We start from the raw sequence: 23,261 nt of genomic DNA, 5'->3' as shown, positions 1-23,261 counted from the left end.
AAATGTTGGAGCTCTTATTTTTCCATTTCTCCAGCTCCTATTTCTCCACTGTTAATACTTTTGGTCCCATTATTACAAATTCTAACAAGTCTGCGAAAGCTGTAATTGACTTCTCCACGGTGACCAGGCTTTCTTAGCGTTCCCCACTCTTTCCCCGCTTAGATGCTAGAAAATAACTTTACCCTGATACTCTTCTAGTTCCTGCCCTCACCATCCTTTTTCCACGTTTTTACCTACGTTTCCAATTCACCTCATCCAACTCTACCTCCGTATTACTTCTTCTCATTCCGAACTATCTCAAGTTTCCTGAAAGCACCGCTGTCCTAGCACATACTCCAAAATTCCTGCAGTGCCTTTTTCTCCTTCCTCTACTCTTGGCACAAGCAACTACAATTCCTTCGACACGCAACTAGCTCCATCTTCCCTTCTAGGAAACCTCTGGCCTACCCAAGCACCGTTAATCACGCCCCTCTAGATTATTCTACTAAGGTAGCACTTGCTAAACTGTATTGCGTAGTAATCACTAATTACGTGTAGTTTCTCTTCAGTGCTTTGCTCCTTCAAAGCAGGGTTTCTATTCTCTTCATTCGAACCCTAACAGTATGCCAGGCATCGAACATTTGCTAAGTGGAGAAATAAGAGTTCCAACATTTACTTCCTATCAAAGCTTTCCAACGCCGCGGTTTTCAACAACGTAAGCATTCGACACGCCAATTTGACAAACACCAGTGAATATCAGTTAATAAACTGGCTGGTGGCCTTTGATGAGGCAAAAACAATATTTAAAATAAATTCTCCCTGTCGCCTCTCCAAAATGACATTTCCACATTGAAGTTCCAGTAATTCTAGGTGGCGGGAAGCGCGCGCTCCGGCTACTAGGATCACACAACGAAGTTCATGTGGACGGCAGTGGGAGGCACTGCAGGGATAGGAAACAGCATAAGCAGCGACTAGTAAGCGCTCGAGAGACGGCGGACTACTACTCTGCAGCTGTCTCTTAACATCACTGGCGCGCCTACCTGCTGTGGCGAGTTTCCTAGAGGGGCCGCTGAACTCACGTGACCAAAAGAGCTACGTTTTCACAGGCCAGGGAATGGGCAGTTATCCCAGTTGGGCCTTGGGAATGTTAGGCAACCGGGGTTCCTACGCCGAAAGGTGAATGAGGGATGGGGAACAGAGACGGCCAGTCTCTGTTCCAGTTTCACTGGAAGCCAGAGGGTGCAGTCTCGACAGAGGAACAGTGAATGGAAGCTTGGGGAGCGCGGGGCAATCTAGGCACTCCCGCCGTCCTCCAGAATTGAGTGAGAAGCTGGACTGACAGCGCCCTGAATGTGAGGAAACTCAAAGAGGCGCTTGGGACCGACGTGGGGCCCACTCGCGCCAACTGCTTCTTACCGACAACTGGGAACCAGAAGCCGCAGAGACAGACGCCGCCGCCATCTTTCAGCCTGCCCAGGGGGGTCTCCGCACCTTGGGGGCGGTCTGGGTTCTCGTGCTCTTCTCCAAGACTCGGGAGCCGCCCACCAGGGGCGACCCTAGGCTGAACCCCTGATGGAAAAGGGCAAGGGTGCCGGTGCTCGGCTTGGAAACCCCTGCCACACACCCCCTCAGGGCCGCCTACGCTCACAGCGTACACAGAAAGGGCAACACGTCCTAACGGACGTCTTCCCTAGCCAATCAAAACAGCAGACGTCTTTCAGTAGCAGGAGAGAATCCGCCTCTTCCCTGGTGACGTCACAAGGTGGCGCGTAACTGGGCCCGCTGGGGGCCGACAACGCCGCGAGCTACTGGCCGGCTCTGCGGGGATTCTACGGAGGGGCGGGCCTCCTCCAGTAAGAAGCGTGGGCGAGTAGTGTAAGAAGCGTGGGCGAGTAGTGTTGTCGCCAGTGGCAACCGAACGGAGTAATGGAGATAAAACAAAAGCGGAGGCGAAGTCAAAGCACTCCACGAGTTCCCTCGGATTAAACGCAAGAGAAAGCGTGAGTTTGCCTCGGGGACGCCTCTCCAGGTGAGGTACTTACTTTTTGGCCAATAACAAATAGGATTAGGAGGGACTTAACGACTTAGTCCAATAGAAAGCAAGGAAAAAAAAGTTGCGGCAGAGAACGAGCCTTTCGCGAACATTTGCCCAATTGGATTGGGGCGCTCTCACCCAAACCTGGGACTGGCTGTTAGAAATAGCCGCGACCGCAGACCTTTGGGCGGGGCAGGTTCAAAGCGGATTTCGCGCGCTGAGAGCTCCCGGCTCTCATTGGCCGGCGACATCCTCCCTTTGTGGGCGCTCCGGGCGTCGCGGAAGTTGGAAGTTGGGAGGAGCCGCCGAGTGACGCGGTGGTCTCCGCAGCCAATCAGGGATGGGGAAGGGAGGCGGAGAAGGAAGCGGATCCGCGGTCGCGCAGCTAAACAGCAACCCCTACCCGATTCGTCTCCCTCCGCCGCTATCGGGGCCTAAGCGGGAGCGGCTGGCACGGCGTCACTGGGTGGGCTGGGGCGGAAGTGGAGGCGGAGGGAGACGGTGGCGTCGTCCGCGGGGCCCTGGGCTCTCGCGGCGAGGCCCTGGTGGGCGCGAGGCAGGGGGAGGGGGAGGAGGAGGAGCCCGCGGTCCGGGCGGCGGCGGCGGGTCTCGAGTTCTCCGTAGGGCCCCGCCTCGGAGCGGGCGGCGGCGGAGGAGGAGACTGAGGAGCAGGATGGCGGCCTCGGCCCTGTACGCCTGCACCAAGTGTACCCAACGCTATCCCTTCGAGGAGCTCTCCCAGGGCCAGCAGCTCTGCAAGGTCCGTGGGCTCCGGGAGGCGGGCGGGATGGGTGTCCTCGGCCGTAGCCGGAGGGGGCCGGGTAGCCGCTGCACTGCAGCCTCTCTCTCTTTGCCGGCGCCTCGGGGGTTTGGGAGTCTGGTGTCCCCGCCTCCCCACTCGGGGACCCCTTTTTCTGGGGGCTTGAACATCAGCTGGGAATGGCCCCTGAGAGGGAGGCAGAATCGTGCCCTCTTCCAGGGGGCCCAGGCGGGTACCGAGCCCCGTCAGCGTCTAAGGGGTCTCAGAGGTGGGGTTGAGTGAGGCAGCCACCTGTCTATACCGCAGAGACCCAGGGGTGGAGATGTTTTCATCTCGGTTTTCTGCCTGGTCTGTCCTCTTCTTCCACCAGGAGGCAGGGGACGGTTTTTGCACTTTCTTGCTAGGAACCCGAAGCCGCAAAGCCGATGGCATCCTTCTTCCCTGTCCAGGAAAGCGAAGCGACTGGTTTGGGAACAGAATGCTCTGATTTGGAGCTCCTCCCATCCCATTAAAGCCAGGATGCTGTCTGTGAGCAACGGTGCAAAATAATAAGTAGTTTCACATTTAACCAATCCTTGAAATCGGCCCTGACAGCTTTCTTAATTTGTCTGTAATATACCTCACGTCTACTAAAGACAAAGACACCTATGCCTTCCCTAAGGAATTATATTGTGATTGGCCACTTATATGATAAAGCATCCAGTTCTTTACGTTGGGGCCAGGTTTTATCAATATTTTACAAATTTCACTAGGTTGAGTAAACAATTTTCTACCAGAAAAGTGACATTTGGGACTTTCAGATAGATACCGACTAATGTATTGTCTTATTACAGGAATGTCGGATTGCACATCCTATTGTAAAATGTACTTACTGCAGATCAGAATTTCAACAAGAGAGGTTTGTATAATGAACAGTTTTTGACTGTTAAAGACAAGTGTTGTCTGTATGGAATATTTGGGGGTTGTAATCCCATATTTTTGTGAAAGTATTTTTAAAAAATGGTTTAGCCCCAGAAATTTTAAGTTGTAAACATTTTATACATGGTGGGAGAGAGAATGTTGCCAAAAAAACCAGGGGTTGTTAATTTACTGTTACACTTTATATGAGAGACAGAATAAATTACTACATGGAAAATGTATAGCCTTGCTAATGAAAATGCAAATGTAAATAGTTACTGTTAAACACTAAAAAAAATGGTAAGGTCTTAATGGACCTGAGGAAAAGTCTGTAGTGTTACCAACTGCCATCCAAGAGTGAAATGTAGTAATTTGTTACATGGAAGAGGAGTAGTAGGTAACATTTTTAACAGTTACTTCCGCTCTGAGAGTATATACAGAAAGTAGCCTCAGAAAAGAACAAATAATTTCTTCTTAAATAGGTGTGGGCATTATAATGTTGGACAGTAGCCAAGTGGAAGGTTAGGTAGGCACTGGTATTGTAATGCTGTGCATTAATAGTGGCAAGTGTGAAGATTTTGGAGCTATATAGGAAACATTAAGATGTTTTGTGTACAAAAAAATACACAATAAAAATGTATAAAAATATTTGTCTTAAGTTAATTTGGGTAAAACAACTCCGAAAAGATCCTTGTATTTTTGAAAAAAATCCATGGTCCATATTAGAATAAGTTTTAAGTACTCCGAATCTTTGACTCATTTTATTTTGACATTGTGCTACATGTGTACATTTAGAAAGCTACATAAGCATGATCTATATACAATTTCTTTTTCAGCAAAACTAACACAATTTGTAAGAAGTGTGCTCAGAATGTGAAGCAATTTGGGACGGTAAGTATGTTTTATGTTTTCATGTCATTGTTACCAGTTAATACTTTTCACAAAGCTGGACCTTTTAAAAAGTACATACTGCTGGCCGGGTGCAGTGGCTCACGCCTGTAATCCAGCACTTTGGGAGGCCAAGGCAGGTGGATCACGAGGTCAGGAGATCGAGACCATCCTGGCTAACACAGTGAAACACCGTCTCTACTAAAAATACAAAAAAAAAAAATTAGCCGGGCATGGTGGGGGGGCGCCTGTAGTCCCAGCTGCTCCAGAGGTTGAGGCAGGAGAGTGGCATGAACTCGGGAGGTGGAGTTTGCAATGAGCCGAGATCCTGCCACTGCATTCCAGCCTGGGCAATAGAGCGAGACTCCATCTCAAAAAAAAAAAAAAGTACTGCTGTGCTGTTAGGTATTTAAACATACCATATTTTATGAAAGAAATCTTCCATAGATATTTTGATGCAAAGGTGACAACATTAAAAACAGTCAAATTATATGCCTGTTTTACATGTATTGAATATCAGTGTGAAATTTGTGAAGCTATTTAAAGATTCAAATATAGCAAATTCTTGGTTATGGAGAACTTATCCATGAAGTTTGCGTGATCAGACTTGAGCCTACTTCAGAACAACCTCTTCAGAACTATTTTTATAAAACAGCACAATTCATACATTTTTTCACAGAAATCATGATCCAATCCTAGTACAAATTGTCTTATATGTATACTACAGTCATTATAGGTATATTATACCAATATTATTTATTATTGATTAAAAATGCTAACTTTAATGCTTTAAACTGTCCTGAATCATCATTTGAATATCAAAGAAAATCAAGGTATGTTTTTATAGTTTATGTTGAATATGCTTGTCCCTATTTTTTTGAAGTTGAAAACTCACAGTATATATTCCTTATATGATTTGTACGTATATGTGATGAAAAGTTAACATTTTTTAAATAAATGATATGGTCACTAAGCTAACTAGGATATTAAATTAGTAGAAGGACATTTCCTCAAATTCTTGATTCATGAGACTTCTATACATGTGTACCTTTATTTTCATTCTTTGAAACCTTTTTTGTGTAGTTTTTGTATTGTCTAACACTATGCAAATCACAAATCTATTTCTCATGATCTTAGAGTAATAGTTTCATGACTAGAAATAAATATTAGTTGAATGCATAGAAACAGTGTAAAAGTTATTGCGTATGACAGGGTAACAAACTTGACAGAAAACAAATTTTTTACCTGAGTTTTCTTAATTCCAGAAATATATCTACAATACTGGATATGTGCTATGCAGCAAATATTTAATGTTTTTAAAAGTCTCAAAATGTGTATGTTTTTCAGCCCAAGCCTTGTCAGTACTGTAACATAATTGCAGCATTTATTGGTACCAAGTGTCAGCGTTGCACAAATTCAGAAAAAAAGTATGGACCACCTCAGACCTGTGAACAGTGCAAACAACAATGTGCTTTTGATCGGAAGGAGGAAGGAAGAAGAAAGGTATGCTTTGTTTATGTTGTGACATCTTCTGGAAATTAAATGCCAAACAAGTTGGAAATTATAATTAATACACTGCTGAGACAGGATTTATTTTTTAGGTCCATGAAAGCAAGTAGTTAGATGAAAGTGCAGGAATAGTGACTTTTCTCCTTGTTTGCATGATACATAGATTCATGTACTACACTTTAAAAACATTTTATGGTGGCTATTCTTTACTAGTTGGCTATCCCACATTTGGTTCAGGAGATTTAACTAATTTTTGTTAAATAACTCACTTTACCCTTTTGCTGGTTACTTGACATTGCTGGTGTGAAAAAAATACCTGATGGCACATTGGCACATGAAATTCAGTTACTCTTGTGCTTTTTGATACAGGCTCATGTTTGAAACTGTTGTTTGTTTTTGTCTACCTGCAGTGACTTAATGTAATAAGTGTATGTGTTCATGTGATAATTCCTTTGCCGATCAGCATTCACACAGGCCTGTTGCCTATCAATTTTAGTTGATTTGGAGAATGACTACCTCTTTGAGGGGCTTTCTCAGGTCTCCCCACAGCAATGTATGTACCCTTTTGTAAGACATGTCCCACCAGCATGACTGGTACATGTACATCGTGAAATACTGTGGATGGAATACATATGAACAAACAGAAGATAAAAACTTGATACTATTTTTAGAGGGTTAGTCAGTACTTTCAGAAAGTCTCCTCTTTTCTTTGACACAGGTACAATTGATCCTAATTATTTGTGGTAGGTCTTTAAATTTCCCACAAAACAATGAATACAGTAGTACCCACCTTATCCATAGGAGATACCTTCTAAGACCAGCGGATACCTGAAACTGGGGATAGTAAAGAACCTTACTATGTTTTCTTCTGTACGTACATGCCTACAATAAAGTCTAGTTTTTTAATTAGGTATAACGAGATTAATAAAAATAATAAAATAGAACAAGTGTGTTAGCATACTCTAGTTACAGTTATATGAATGTGGTCTTTATGGCTTAGAATAGTGTATCATATGTAATATTTTTAGACTAAGGTTGACCATGGGTACCTGAAACTGTAGGTTGGGGGAGTACTGTATTGAAGCATTGCCCAAGAGAAATATAGGATTAAGTTCATGTCTCCAGTAATAACATGTTGGTCAGTTGATCCAATACATAACCTTATTTTGTTTGTGTTCTTGTTTTGAAGATTTGTCATTTAATATATACTGTTGATTGGCTGGGCATGGTGGCTCATGCCTGTAATCCCAGCACTTTGGGAGGACGAGGTGGGTGGATCACGAGGTTAGGAGATTGAGACCATACTGGCTAACACGGTGAAACCCCGTTTCTACTAAAAATACAAAAAATTAGCCAGGTGTGGTGGCAGGCGCCTATAGTCCCAGCTACTCGGGAGGCTGAGGCAGGAGAATGGCGTGAACCCGGGAGGCAGAGCTTGCATTGAGCCGAGATCATGCCGCTGCACTCCAGTCTGGGTGACAGAGCGAGACTCTGTCTCAAAAAATAGATATATATATAATTTATATATATTTATAATGTATATTATATATAATACATGTTTATGTAATATATGAAATACACATATGTATGATATCTATCATATAATGTATATGGGGTGATATATATATGTACACACAGTCGATTATTTGCACTCATTGCCAACAGCGCTAAGAGTGCATGAATATAACTTATGTAACACATGTATTTTCTCTGTAAGACACATCACAGCCTTCGTAGCTTTCTTTTTCTATTTTTAAGTTCAGTGGTACATGTGCACTTTTATTATATAGGTAAACTTGTGTCATGGAGGTTTGTTGTACAGATTATTTCATCACCCAGGTATTAAGCCTAATATCCATTAGTTATTTTTCCTGATCCTTTCCCTCTTCGACCCTCCACCATCTGATAGGCCGTAATGTGTGTTGTTCCCCTCTGCGTCCACGTGTATTCATCATTTACCTCCTACTTGTAAGTAAGAACATGCAAGATTTGGTTTTCTCTTCTTTTGTCAGTTTGCTAAGGTTAATGGCCTCCAGCTCCATCCATATTTCTGGAAAGGACATGATCTTGTTCTTTTCCATAGCTGCATAGTATTCCATGGTGTATACGTACCACGTTTTCTTTATCCAGTCTACTAATGATGGGCGTTTAGGTTGATTCCATGTCTTTGCTATTTCACATTACAACTTTCTTGAGCCTAGGAACACTATACAGCACTTTGGCATTACTCTTTGGGACAACAAAAACTCGAAAAACATAGCACTAAATAGACTGAAAAGGATACTTGTCTGAGAGGTGAAATAAGGCAGAGCATCACCTTGTTCCACCTCAGCTATGAACGTGTGCTATTGGGTGGCACAGATTTTTGACCACTCTGTGTATGTGTGCAGTGGCCACAAAAGTGCTGCAAGTCTTGATTTTGGAGTTACAGATACATTTTACTAAGTAGGCAAATACACGAATAGGAAATGCAAGAATAATGAGAGGCAACTGTGTATGTCATTTAGGTGCTTCTGTTTTTCTGTAAATTTACAGTACTTACTGTAGTGAAAAATACTTTATTAGTAATTACACAGTTTTTTAAGAATTTAGCCTATATGTCTTAGAAGTGTATCAGTCTATGCTTATTCTCCTGGAATAAGAAAAAATGTAACTTTTTCTTTTTCTTCAAATTAAAAATGCCTCAAAACTAATGGAAATCTGTATGTCATCCTCATCAGTTTTATAATTCTCTAAACAAGTATTTTCCCAAGTTTCAGAAAAGTCCAATTTTATTTCTATTTTGCAAAAAGTCCGTGAATATGTGCATATATGCATTTGCGCATGTTGCGTGTGGAATATAGGTGGAAGTTGGGTGGTTTATCTTACCTGGTTTCATTTGCAGCCAGTTTATATGGGTACATTTAATTTACCACGTGTTTTCTTAAAAGGTTGATGGAAAGTTATTATGCTGGCTCTGTACTTTATCGTACAAAAGAGTTTTACAGAAGACGAAAGAACAGAGGAAGAGCCTGGGATCTTCACATTCAAATTCATCATCTTCATCTCTAACTGAGAAAGACCAGCATCATCCAAAACATCATCACCACCATCATCACCATCACCATCGTCACAGCAGTAGCCATCACAAGTAAGTACTTCGAAATCGTATTTTAAAAACTCATCCTGGCATTTTAATGCCATTTATTGGTGTTTACTTCTTGCAAATATTCACTATGTGCTAGTCTAGTTTCCATTTTACACAGTAAGCATCTTGAGTGTCTAAGGCTGTGTCTCCATTTTATTCAGTGTACAATGTTATCTACATGGAATATGTTTATCTGTTTACCTTAATAGAGATAAGACATTTAGGAAATTAATATATAAAACTATAACCATATAAAGTCAAAATACAAGTACATCAGTTTTAAATAACTTATCAAAAGCCTCAGTATTCTTTTTTTGTTTAAATAATTAAGGTTTTGTTTGAAAAATTATAATTTATCTTAGTTGTCAATTTGTTTTAGTAAAAACAAACCAAAACAAACCAATGACTGGGTTTGGAGAACATATTTTAATACTATAGTTTGTTACTATGATAGAAGCATTTCTAATCTTTGTGTTCCCCAAAATATGAGAAATATTTTTAACTAGTGGTACTTTGTGTTTTTTCAAACATATATTTAGGAACTCTACTTAAATACAGACAACTGTAGTTTTCCCTCAATATGTTTGAGCGATTGGTTCTGGAACCCCCTCATAGACCAAAATTTGCATATACTCCAGTTCTGCAGTTGGCCCTGTGGAATCTGCCTATAGGAAAAGTTGGTCTTCTATGTATGCAGGTTTCACATCCTCCAAATACTATATTTTTGATCCGTATTTGGTTGGAAAAAAAAAAATCCCGTATAGGTGGTCCCATACAGTGCAAACCTGGGATGTTCAAGGAACAACTGTACTTGATTTTTAAAGTGACCTGTGCGGGGAGTTATGTAGTAGTCGTACCTTAACCTTTGATGTGTGTGGTATAAAGGTTTTTTAAAATGCAGTTTTAGTTTTCATGGAAAAATCAAGAACATTAAAATAAAAATTAAACTGATAAGCACAAATTAAAATGGAAAAAACAGGGACATATGGCATGCCCATTTTCAGAAGAATTTATTGTTTGTTCCTAAATTTTTCTATGAGTCTTTAAAGTTTCAGATAGTTACTTAAAACAAAAAACTGATGCCCACCTCATTTTGGAACACATGCAGTATTTTAGGGATGTAATGTAGTTCTATCTAATTAGTAAGATTTGTTCTAAACTGTATTCAATCACCTATTAGATTATGAGGTTACATTGCAGTTAGTGATGTTTAATTCTACCATGTTGTAGTGCTTTCTAAATGTGGTAGTGGTAGAGTTAAATGCCATGCCTTCTCTTCTGGCTATTTTGAAGAAATCTTGTGATCTTTATATCAGAGTATCTCAAGAAGCAAAGGAATATAAGTCTATGTTGTTTTTGCTTCTTTCTTTAAGAAAAAATATGACAAAATGACTATATATCATAATCGCATATGTCAGACCTACTCTTAAGACTCCCAAAATGTCTCCTTTCCCTATTCTTTACAGATAAATTTGTCTTAGCATGATATAAAAGGACACAATCAGATTATGTTTGTGAAGATTGAAGTATGTGACAGCAACTTAATTTTTTGAAAGAATGACAGATTTCAAAAATAAAGGGAAAGAGAACGGTATTGAAAATGAAAGTCTTCAATTTTTTTACTTTTTGTTACTTACGAAATACACTATTTTCTATTTGATAACTGTTGACCATTTGATGAACAGTTAGTTTGTAGGGTCCTTTCTTAAGTTCAGTAGATCAGAATGAAAATAAGGAGCATTCATATTGTGATAGATGGTGATCGGCAGGGGTAGGGGATGTGGTTCTAAGGTGGCACTAAGGTGGATCTGAATCTAGGAATGGACAACCTTCAGAAAGCCAAGATGGGAATTCCAGGTGTTTCTGTCAGTCATATTAATGTGATTATTATTAACTTTGAGATATAGTTAGTGCTGTTAGTTCATGTATGGCTTGTTATGCTTATAATGAAATTTGTGAGGGAAAAAAAAAGGACAACTGCCTTCCTCAGTAGGATTTCCATTCATTCACAAGTAAGAATAACTCAGTTGATGGAATTATTGCTATTAATATTTTTTTCCCAACTTGGTACTTGTTTACAGCTGAGTCTTTAGGTCTGTTTTTTTCTTTTGCTTAAAAAACTTCTACAGCTGAACCAATAGTAAATTTTAGACACAGGTGAACATGTGTATATATATATAGTGTCTATTTTGTATATGCTAGCACTGTACTAAGTGCTTTTACGTATGTAACTCATTTAATGCTCATATCAGTATAAGGTATGTATTATTACATATGAGGGAACCAAGGCTGGGGATTTTAAGTAATTTGCATAAGGTCACAGTTCAGATCTTCTAACATCTTCTACATTGTATAAAAACACGGCATGTGGTTCATAGACGATGCTCTCTACATGCTGAGTGAATAAGCTAGGGGTTAGTGAAGCATTGACTGATATGCAAGTTTAGGAGGAAAAAAGTGTAGGATTTATGGTGAATTATAAAGTGATTATTAGTATTATGACAAAATAGAAAAGGAGTATTATGACAAAATAGAAAAGTAAAATCATTTGTTACTATGAAATTTCTCAATAGTTTCAGCGTAACTTCTCCAGATTACTAACTAAAGAGAGATCTACGTACTTTGGAGAGGATTCTTAAGAAAACTGGGAAAGAATCAAAGAAATCAATATATTTCCCCATTTAAATTGATATACTATTCTGAGCAACTTGAGTTACTCCAAAAGAAGAATCTCTACTTTGGATTATTAGGAAAGCCTTAACTTTAAAGATACAAATTTTGTGTCTGAAATAGTAAGGACGGCCAAAGTACAGTGATACCTAAACTTTATAATCTTAGAATCTTGTGGTAGTTTTCGTGCTTGTGTAACCCACCCTTTGTATGTTATTAAATTGAACTGTGGAGATCCTGATTAAAAAGAATTCTTGAAGAACTTCAGATGGTTAGTAGTCATTTGATTAAAATTTGTCTCATCAGAATGTGATTTATTCAATATATATTAGCTTAGTCTGAAAACTTAAATACACCTTTCTCTGAACAAAATATTATAAACATAAAATGTGTATCCATCGAGAAAGAATGTTAAATTTAGATGTATTAAATAAATGTCATTATTAGATGTCATTTGTGTATTTTTCAGAATCAGCAATCTAAGTCCAGAACAAGAGCAGGGACTGTGGAAACAGAGGTAAATACATTGCTGTATTTTCTGAAGTATTTTGAAATGTATCCCTTCAACTTTGTTACTTAAGACTTACCAAAATCAATATTTTCAGTAATATTTTAGGGGAAGATGAATAACTTATCATTTGGTTCCTCTGTCCTTTTTACTCTAACTATTCTTATTAATGTTTGGTTTCAGCCATAAATCCTCTGCAGCAATTCAGAATGAAACTCCAAAGAAAAAGCCCAAATTGGAATCTAAGCCATCTAATGGAGATAGGTAAAAATGAATTCTTTTAGTGTTGTGAAAATTCAACTTAGTTGAATAGTTATGGTTGAATGCCAGTTATTACTAGATAAAAAAATAGAAACATGTATTTTCTACATTGACTTGAGTCACCTAGAAGAATAAACATAAATTAGTTTAAAATTTTTAGCTTAATTTTGGCAATAAGAAAGTGGCACTGAACTATGTTGTTCTATTTGGGAAATAAATTTGGGTTTCGAAGAAACAAATTTGGAGAACATTATTTTTATCTTTATTCTTCAGTGAAACACAAATCTAATTGTGATATTTTAAATTGACCTGCCTAGAAAATGTTTTTAGATTAAAAATATTATGAGCGTTACTTTGTTTTAGTTCATTAGCCAAAAGTTTTCTGATGTTACTGTACAAATTGGCTGCCTATTGCTTTACACTAGAAGTATTGACCCCCTAAAAGCTAATACTGAATTATATTTCTGCAGGTGTATGTAATGTGTGCCATTAGTAAGGTAATTTGCCAGTTGCATCCATTTCTGTCAGGTACATATTTTTTTGCATTAGCCTTAAGGATGTTTGTGGAATTGTCTAATTTATGCAATTTGAACACCTGCTAATTTTCCTTCTACTTCATTTAACTGTGTTTTACTTTTTTCTTTTTAGTAGCTCTATAAATCAGTCAGCAGATAGTGGGGGAACAGACAATTTTGTCCTTATAAGTCAACTGAAAGAAGAAGTGATGTCACTTAAGCGTCTCTTACAGCAGAGAGACCAGACCATTTTAGAAAAAGATAAAAAGGTAAGAACATGGTTCATTGAAGCCTGGTAAGAATTATGTGTTGACTGTTGCTTGATAATCACAAATTTTATTAGACTGTCTTTAATAATTTGGTAATGTTTGTTGGTTTGTTGTGCATGATTTTTATAAGACAAATTACAACCCCCCCGCTGAAGCCGTCTAATGAAGATAGGTAAAAGTGGTCTTTCAGAATTTTAGTTCTAAGAATTAACTGAGCTTAATTAGGATAGTAATTTCTAAACTTTAATTTTCAGTAAGCATGTAATTTAAAAATAGGTCTAATACCTAATAATTTAAAGATGAGATGTAAATGGAATATTTTTAAAACTTTTTTGATTTAAGAATGTAGTTTGAATAGTCTTTGATATTCCATTAATATATATCAATCCAGATCAAATAACTGCTGAAAAGTAATGGTATGGGAATTTCCTGTAATAATCAGTAATCAGCAATAGATATCTAAAAGGTCATTGTGTAGGAAGTAAGTGTACTTATTGGGACTTTATCAGTTAAATCAAGAAGAATATTAAAATATGTTGTTCATTTAGTGGAAAGAGGGATATTAACAGAATTATAGAAGGATTTAAGGTCTTGTGCTGTGAAATTAGGTTGGCATAATAGTGGGCAGGCATGGAACAGGAAACAGTTTTGAAGTAATTTAGCCATACTTAGATTCAAATCCCAGTTCTAACATTTTCTGTGTGACCTAAAGCAGAATGTGTAATTCTTTGGGCTTCAGTTTTCTCATTTAAATGAGAGCATTAATACTATCTCAAGTGATGGTTGTGATGATTAATGAAAATGCAAACTATTTATTATAGCTCCTGGTATGTATAAGTGCCCATAGGGGCTATTACTGTTTGATCATCTTTAGTACTTGTTTTATGGTCCCAGACAATGTAGTTTGACCTGTATCAAATTTATTATGCAGTAGGAGGACACTAAAATCATTTCTTTTAAAAGAATAAGCCTTATTATGAATACATACATGAATTATATCCATCTCTGAGTCTGTGTTTGTCTGTGCTGAGTTGGCTTTTACTTCTGGCATTCAATAATTTTTGATACATTTTCCCACACCTTGATGGTTAGTGGGCTTAATTTATTTTAATACATTTGTACCTTAAACAAATACAGTATATGAAAATTAAGAGTGCCATATAAGATAAAAATAGAATAGTTATGGGTGTCTTTGTCTTATGGTTCTTTTTGATTGACAGCATTTTTTAAATTAATGAGCCTTTATGGAAATTTGTCCTGTGTACAAAGTTTTAGAGACAAGCCAGGTATATCTGCATTAGCCTTGAGAAAAGTTGAATAAAATGCCGAGTTTACTGCAAAATAGCAATGATTTCAAAACCAAGTAGTAATCAGTTATAGAATATTGACTGTTAGATTTTTCTTTCCTCTCTAGCATAAGAGGTACTATCTTTGTATTGTGCAGTTAATTGAAGTTTTCTGCTTTTGTTAGTGTTCCTCTTTAAAAAAAACCAAAGCACTAATGGGGATTGAAATTAGCATTGTTGTAAGGAAAATCCTAATTGTAGACCTAAAATAACTATACATTTGCAGCTTTTTCTTATTAATCTAAGACGACCAAGTTATTTTCCTGAATTGATTTCACAAAGTTATTCAATTACTTCTAGAGCCAGACACTGAACTAGATCATGACGATACAAAGATGAATAAGACATAATTCTTATTTTCCAGAAGTTCATAGTCAGGAGGCAACTCACAGTGTGGTGAATAGAGTAATTGTCTTAGCTGATCTGGTGTAAATTGCCGTTTCAGAACAGAAAATCTTTTGTGATTAGAGAAAGTTGAGAGAGAGAGAGAGAACTTAGTTATACTTTGAATTTGACAAAAGCAAGAGTTTTTTTTTTTTTTTTTTTTTTTTAGATAAGAATATAAGACTCCATGATTTTCTCTATTTTTGCTGTTGTATATCTTTCAGTTTATTAGATACTGGGTAATTACAAAGGAGAATGTGTAAACCTTTAAAGCTGGCATAAAGAAAAACCTTAAAAAATAAAGTGGAGTTGCTTCTGCATGGTTGTAATATGAAATTACATAATAACTTATTTAGTTGGAAGTCGTGACATATTACACTTTTATGTATGTCATTTATGAAAAAATTATGTAGCTTTCTTCCTCAAAGCACTGATTTTTTTCTTGTATTTGTCTAATTTAGCCCATATTTTATAGTAACCTTCTTTCCTTTCTCATTCTGTGTTATATTTCTGTGCTATGTTCTCTATTTTTACCTCAAGTGTTAGGTGGTACTGTGTACATAATCCTGGACATAAATTAAAAAATAAAAACAGTGTAGCTTTTGGCTGAAAAGACTATTCCTTTTTGTATTACCCAGTGTGAAATTTCTTTCTTTAAGCATTGAAAGATTATTTTACCCTTAAGCTAGTTTAAATGTTTATTTTGTTTTTACTATTATTGAAGTACATTTTTAAATGAGGCATTTTCCCAGTTATTAGCCGTTAAGCTTTTTTTGTTGGCATACCAGTTGCCAAACTATTTCCAGTCAAGCCATGTTTAGGAAAAAAAGAAAATTCAGAAGTTTTACTGATGGTCAGGTATTAACATTAAAATTATACTATTGTAAAGCAGATAGACTTCATCATTTCATAAAACAAATTTTAGATAGCTTGTACAATTCAGGAAACAGGAGTTAACATCTTCCACTTTTGTAATGAAATGTGAGTTTATTGTGAAAGTTATTTAAATTGTGTGTGTGTATGTGTCCAAATATATACATATATGTCTTTTTTCTTTAATCTCTCAGTTAACTGAACTAAAGGCAGACTTTCAGTACCAAGAGTCAAATTTGAGAACAAAAATGAACAGTATGGAAAAAGCTCACAAAGAAACTGTGGAACAACTTCAGGTAACTACCATCATTTATGTAAAATGTTAGGCAAGGAGGGCTACACTTGAGTAATAGCATTCGTTGACTTAGATTGTTATTGGTAGCCCTATTTTGTGCATAGTTGGTGCATTTCAGTTTTGATTTTGACTTTATAGTCATTTTTAATCTTGATCCCATTAGAAATTGTTGTTTGAAATTACTTGAAAGGTGATTCAGTACTTTAATCTTGAAAACTTTTGCCTAAACTTCAAATGGAGTTTTTGGAGGAGGGTATCATTGGAATATGTTCAATTGATTATTGGGCTTAGAGCAAAAAATTAAAAATCAGATTCATGAAACTAAGGTGAAAAGCGGGTCTTCAGTAGCAGTCATTCTTTGTATTAATATTTCCTTCCAGATAATGGGAAGGTAGATGGGTGTATGAAACCAATTCTTAAGGACCTCAAGTGGCAAAAATGTATACAAAGCAAGAGAGTTTACTTAACCTGTGTACAGTGGTTTGCAAAGTGCCAAATAGGGTTCTGCTAAATGCTAACAGGTAGTGATCCACCGGAACCTCAGAGTGCTGCAAAGTAGCATTTTAAGTGTACAGAACAACTCAATGGTGAAGTCAGGAGTCACCACAGTAACAATCTGATGTCTGGCATGCAGAGATGGTGAACATCCAACATGGATACGGAATGCTAACTATATTATAGTTAGCTTGTTCTCATCTAGGTTTCATAAATTTAGAAATCGGACCACACTAAATTAATTACATGTTCTCTTTGATTTATATAGTGTCACATTTGTAGAATTAATCTTTAGTAACAAAATTTTTAAGGTGTAAGAAATTTTAAATGTTGAAAGAATAGAAGATGGCAGCACACAGATTTCAGACTTGGGAGAGTACAGCTTCAGAAGGAAGGAGTTAATACTGCCCTGTTTCATTTTGTTTTTTCACATTGTAACACCAAGAGATATTTGCTGTTCCTTTCTTTTGGTTTTGTATTGTTCATACTTCTTTGCAAGTAGCTTAAATTAGTAGGGCTTAGGAACTTGCTGAAATTCGTACACATTGTCTGGTTTTAATCCCTATCATACTATTAAAAGATTGTTGAAAAGGAACCTCATGTAGAACCTGGGACATAGTAGACATTCAGATAATTTGTTGACTAAGTGGTGATTTATGGAAATGCCCATATCATATATCAGATTTTTATATATTAATGTTTTTATCCACCAGCAAGTATTATTTTTAGTTTTATGTTATTCCTATTTTTCTTATTCAGTTATAAATTCTGAATGGTTACCTGGAACAAAATCTTCCACCCGATGATCCTTGATTTAATGTAATGTAACCAAAGCTCTGAAGTAAATCCAGAATGAGATAACAGAATAACTGCAAGAGGTGCTTAGATATGTTTTAACTTAGTGCTCCCCACTATTCAAAAGAGCAGTTTGTGTTTTGGTTTTTCTTTTTTAAAATCATAGTTGCAGATACATAGGGTCTTCTTTGACTTAGCCTGATTGATATCTTAAGCCTACCTCCTCTTGGTAACTGAAGTTTCATATAATGTAAAAGTAACTAATATTTAAATTAAAATAGGACATTTTGACATGATTTTACATATGCTGTCTTGTTACAAAAACTGAGTTATGTGATACGCCCATTTTACAGAGGAAACTGTGATCACATAGTAAGCGGTGACATAGAAATCTCCATCTTCTGACTCCAGTTTATCTTTACTTTTCCCTGTTCTACACTATTTCCCACCACTTCAGGTTCCTCAGGTTTTCTCTTCATCCTTCCTATCAGGCCACTCCCGTGATTTTTTTGTGTTATGACTAGAGACAGTCTGTCATAGCTGAGTACCATCTTTTTACCTCACTTCCTTTAGCAACCAATGGTACTAGTAGGATTCTTTACTGAGGTGAGGAAACAGGTAATTTTTTAAAAATCTTTATGTAATAAGGAATTGAATCCTGTGACACAGATGGATCTTGCTCTAATAGCTAGTAAAATACTTTTAACTACCAAACCTATGACAAAACACGGAACATCACATGAAAAAATTATTCAATATGTCACCCCCAAATACCCCAAATATTGAAAATACTAAGAATATCAAGTAAAAACTCTTATTCACTTAATTAGGTAAGTCGTTAAGAGGAAAAGGGACCTAACATTTGAGTGCCTTCTGTGTACTAGGAACTGTGTTAGGCTAAGTGTTTTATATATTTGATAAGTTCCTTTAACTCATTTTGAGTTTGGATGGTGGAGTTACTGTGTTACAACAGGTTATGTAGCTGGTTAGTAAGCCAGGATTTAAAGCAGGATCTGTGTAATTCTTAATTCTGATATTCTTTCCTTTAGACCAACATGTCTGAACTTTAAAACTTAGCTTTCTTAAGAGTCTGTAAAGAATTTCATTGATTTTCTTTTTTTTTTTTTTTTGGCTGACTGCAAAATGAAGTAATTTTAGGATAAAAAAATTTAAGTGTATATATATTGAAATACTGCATTGTAAACTTCATTTTTAAGGTATTCAAATTAGAATAAATTTGGACTTGTACTGAACAATTGTGTTAATTTACCTTAAAGACTTTTTTAATGTAATTTATTAAGAAATATCTTTATTAGTGATATAAATATATTAAAAGCAAATTGGAAATTAGCTACTAAAGCATTAAATGGAAAAATTGCTTTGAAGATGTAATGTTCAAATTACTGTATTTTGTACTTAAAATATGAAATTTATAAACACTTTATTTCTTGAGTGAGATAACTTGGAGATTCACAATTTTAACTGTTTTGTATCAGTATAAACATTTTTACATAAATATAACTTATAGATCTAATGGAGATCTTTTTGAGTCAATTTGCAGACTCAAAATTTGAAATTGATACTGAATTTGAAATTGAAGTTTTTCATTACCACCTTAGTTATTAATAACCACTGAATAGGAAAGTCCTATTAATTATGCATCTGAACATAAAAAATGATTTGATTTGCACACATAAGATAGTACTGAGAATATTTGCATTTTGGAGGTCATGGGTGTTAATTAGCAAGAGTGATTGGAGAAGGGTGGGGAAATGGAAGAATAAAGTTTGAAAAAGATTATTTCGTGAAACCACTTTAAGATGGCATACAGAGAAGGCAGAGTGTTATCTGGCCATAAAAAGCTAAAATTAGAATAAAATATGAAGTGCTGAGGTTAAAAAAATCTTGTCTAGGTAATAAAAATTCCTGAATCCTGTGAAAATAGTGTTGAAACGTAAGTCAAAGGATATCTTTTTAAAATGTGTTAATTTTAGGGCAGTGCTCTATTTTCATCACTTTCCCCATTTTGGCTCAAACTACAAAAATGCTTGATCATTAATGTATTTGTATATATAGGGATCCTTACTTATCTAAGTTTCCACATTTAAGAGACTGAATAAGGTGACAGAGGCAGTCAAAATGTGAAAATATTCACTGTACTTATACGTTCCTCCTCACTAAACTAGTGATGGATGGACATTTAGTAATGAAATTCAAGTCAGATGATGAAATGAAATTTTGAATCTTTGCAAAAATTCAAGCTTTCATGAAATAGGAAACGATGTGGAACTGTGTGTCAGATGACTGTATGGTAATTAAAGTAACAAGAATGAGTGGTTCTGATGGGTGCTTTAAAAAAAATTGAATTTCATCATTGGGTGCATTTGGCAAAGTAACAAATTCTGAGTATTTTTTGCAAAAATGACCTCTTATGCTTGTTCTACAAGAGAGTAAACATAGAAGAAAGATCTTATACAGCTTGCCAGGAAATATTCCTCCCAAATCTTGATTCATTATTTGATTTTATTAATTGTAAATTACAACTTATTTTCATAGTTTTCATGTTTTTAAGATGAAGGGCCAACACCTTTTCCCTTTTAAAATTTGGACCTTCTTTTAAGTGGATTCACTTCGTTTCCTTTTTTGTAACCAATTGTGCATCTTTGGACAACAATTATATTAATAATGACATTTACAAAGCGGGATGAACCAATCTAGAATTTTCCTTCTGCATGTTCATCCTTAAAGAGATGAATGTAAATGTATCAACTCTTTCATTTAATGTTAGTGCTTTAGTGAAACATTTATATAAATGAAAACAGTATTAAATAAGTAGTATTCTTCATCATGACTTAATAATAATTCAGACATTTTTAATCTTGAATGTTTTTGTCTCCCACAGGCCAAAAACAGAGAACTACTCAAACAGGTCGCAGCATTATCAAAGGGTAAAAAATTTGACAAAAGTGGAAGCATACTAACATCTCCTTGAGAAAGTAATTTGTTTAGCATTTCTTCTTACAATGTAAATTTGGGGGAAAAAATTCCGTGAAGCCCTTAAATTCTGTGTAGTAGAAAAATATTTTTGCACACCAAATGAATTGGTGTGTTTCCTATTCACTTTTGTAATTGATATACAGCATTTTTTAAGTTGTAAAACATTGAAATAAAACTTCAACTGGTTTGAAGTAACTTTTTAATTATTCGATATCCAGGAACTTTTTTGCCAGCAATAGTATTAAACAGTTGTAAAGGAGTGCATGAGTAGTGCTCTTTATAAAACGCAACATGCAATAATAGAGTAGGTATGGTTTAAGAAGTCAGAGCAGCAGGGTTTTTTTGTTTTGTTTTTTGTTTTACACTATACTAATTTCAGACAAACAGTTTTCAATTTAGAAATACAAAACTTTTAAACGCGAAAAATGGCGAACACTGGTTTTTTGGGAATTGTGTTTTTACTTTGCATCACATGAATTTAGGAGAAAATCATGGTGCTTTTATTAAATGAACTTCAGATATATGTAAATTTGTTTTTTAAAGTTACATCATTAACATTAGTAACCTAGCATTTTCATTATTGGAATAGGAATTACTGTTTATTGTACAGTATCTAAGGTAAAATGTGTTTCTGTTTTGTAAAAACTACTGTAGATTTTTACTTACAAGTGCCTTTTGCCACCTAATGTTTTTATTTATAGGAATGCTGATCTTTTGTACATACAGTTTGTTTTAAAATCATGTTTAATAAATGTTTGTATATAAATGCATATGTACAGAAGCCTATTTCAAAAGGAAGTCAAAGTTGATAGTAAAATGTTTGAGATTACATTAAGAACTAACTGATAATGCATATAGATTTTAGAAAATTTTGTGATTTGTTTCTGTGTGATAAGGGAAGCTGTTGGTCTTTGAATTCATTTAATTATGTCAAAATAGTTCCCCAAAGAGTTAATTTTAAGTTGCTTCTTAAAGAGTAATTTTATTTTTTATGTCATACGGCTTCATATTAATATTTTGTGAGTTACGTGTTTTGCTTTTTTATAAAATTTCTTTAAAGTTTTAATGTTTCTACAATGATCCATGTATCTGCTTTCCCTATGTGTGGTTATCTAAGTTAATATTTATGTACACCATACTTAATTTGCGAATTTAAAGCAAATCTGAAAATTAATCTTTTTAATCCAGTCTGTGATAATCTTTGAATAAATTGGAATCTACTATAAGATTCAGGCACTATAAGTAAATTGTCCCAAAGTCTTTAAAATTGTCTATAAAAGGTTAAGGTAGGGTGGGATAGGTTATGTGAAGTTATTGACTAATTATATTTTGATCCAGCGGTTTTCAGCCTGAAATGGAATTTATCTCCTAGTTATTATCAGTTCAGAGTTTTAGTTTGATTTTAAAGTATTGTTAGATACACTGTATAGAGTGAGTTGCTTCTCTTAATAATTTATGGGCAAAGATAAATTTGCTTCATGTAAAACTGTTACTGAATTTATCAGTTTTAAAGGTTTTTATACAAGCATTGATTATGAATGTCATATCAAGATTGGCTTTCTTAAGAACGTATGATTGAAACAATTTTTTTTTTACATGACGTGTTTCAGTAGACTGTTCTTATAGTTGCTCATTATGAAGTGATACCAAATAATTCTTTGTCCATTTTGAAAGCATAATATAGAGTAATTTTCAAGTGATAGAAAAAGATTCAGTTAGAATCTTGGAAACTAAACCAGTTTATTTTTATGGGATCTTCATGTAACAGTTTTCTTAAATTTAGTACTCTCAACCATGATAGATAATGCCTTAACATGGATTTTAACGTTTGCAGGATTTGCTAAATTGATAAGATAGTTACTACCTTCTTTGAAATTTGTAATGTTTTATATTCTTATTTCATAGGCATTTGTCAGTCCCCAGTGGTCATTATGGTTTTACTTTGTGATAATTCTTACACCTTGTTGGAGAGACTACAAAAGAAAGCTGTCCTCGTCCTTCCCCTTAGCTAACATCAAAATTAAAAATAGTATTAATGTTAGCCAACATTAAAATGGAAGTTTGGAAGTTTAATGTTAGCTAACATTAACAGTCTAATAATTTAGCTTTGTAAATTCCAAGGCTAAAACCCTTTCATGGGCTTCACAGTATTTAGTCCTAATTAAATACCCTTCTTTGTTCCATGACCTTATTTTTATAACTTAAATTTTTTGCAATTGTATAAACTAGTTATTCAGTCCCAGTCCTGGATCTCTGTAGTGTTTTGACATAATAAACTGATATTCTTTAAATGTGGACCTGTAAGGAGATACTATGGTGTGGTGTATTGTGCTTTTAGCCTGTTTTCCACTCTTAATTAGGATTTACCAGTGAGAGTCATTTTGGCTTAAGTTATTTATGTATTAATAGCCTGTGAATATTGCAGTCCTTTTTAGATTATATTGGTCTAAATATGCATTCTGCAGTGAACCTGTTAAGCTGTTCACATGTATAGACTATTGAAATACTGTACTTGTACACATCTGACTGTTGACATTTTGTACTTTTTTCTAGATCCAATATTTCACAATAAAAAACTTGTCAAAGGCTTTGCATTAGTTTTCAATGGCTGCTGTAACAAATTCGCACAAACTTAGTGTCTTAATACAACAAAAATTA

The 23,261-nt window shown here is 35.8% G+C and overlaps 2 protein-coding genes across 3 annotated transcripts in view; one reads left to right on the top strand and one right to left on the bottom strand.

The window, feature by feature from the left end:
- Window positions 1–1,674, bottom strand: part of CEP57 (centrosomal protein 57) — a 42,154-nt gene extending 40,480 nt beyond the window's left edge. The window contains exon 1 of the mRNA XM_010375433.2: window positions 1,396–1,674. Within this exon, the coding sequence (XP_010373735.1) occupies window positions 1,396–1,440 (45 nt within the window). The 5' untranslated portion in view covers window positions 1,441–1,674. The remainder of the gene's footprint in view (window positions 1–1,395) is intronic.
- Window positions 1,675–2,094: 420 nt separating this feature from the next.
- On the top strand, window positions 2,095–23,191 carry FAM76B (family with sequence similarity 76 member B). 2 transcript variants are annotated; one of them, XM_030917246.1, is made up of 10 exons: window positions 2,095–2,774; window positions 3,608–3,672; window positions 4,508–4,562; window positions 5,907–6,062; window positions 8,999–9,198; window positions 12,335–12,382; window positions 12,557–12,637; window positions 13,286–13,418; window positions 16,216–16,317; window positions 20,509–23,191. In XM_030917246.1, the coding sequence occupies exons 1-10, from the start codon at window positions 2,355–2,357 to the stop codon at window positions 20,596–20,598; spliced, it is 1,350 nt and encodes a 449-aa protein (XP_030773106.1). In that variant the 5' UTR covers window positions 2,095–2,354; the 3' UTR covers window positions 20,599–23,191. The 2 variants fall into 2 exon arrangements, with proteins under 2 accessions (XP_030773106.1, XP_030773105.1); XM_030917245.1 differs by having other exon boundaries at window positions 2,100–2,774; window positions 13,283–13,418.
- Window positions 23,192–23,261: the final 70 nt, after the last annotated feature.

Source organism: Rhinopithecus roxellana, chromosome 15, assembly GCF_007565055.1.
Source record: "Rhinopithecus roxellana isolate Shanxi Qingling chromosome 15, ASM756505v1, whole genome shotgun sequence".
Taxonomy (NCBI): Eukaryota; Metazoa; Chordata; class Mammalia; order Primates; family Cercopithecidae; genus Rhinopithecus; species Rhinopithecus roxellana.
The sequence above is the reverse complement of the archived record's forward strand: the minus strand, read 5'-3'. Positions and strand labels throughout refer to the sequence as shown.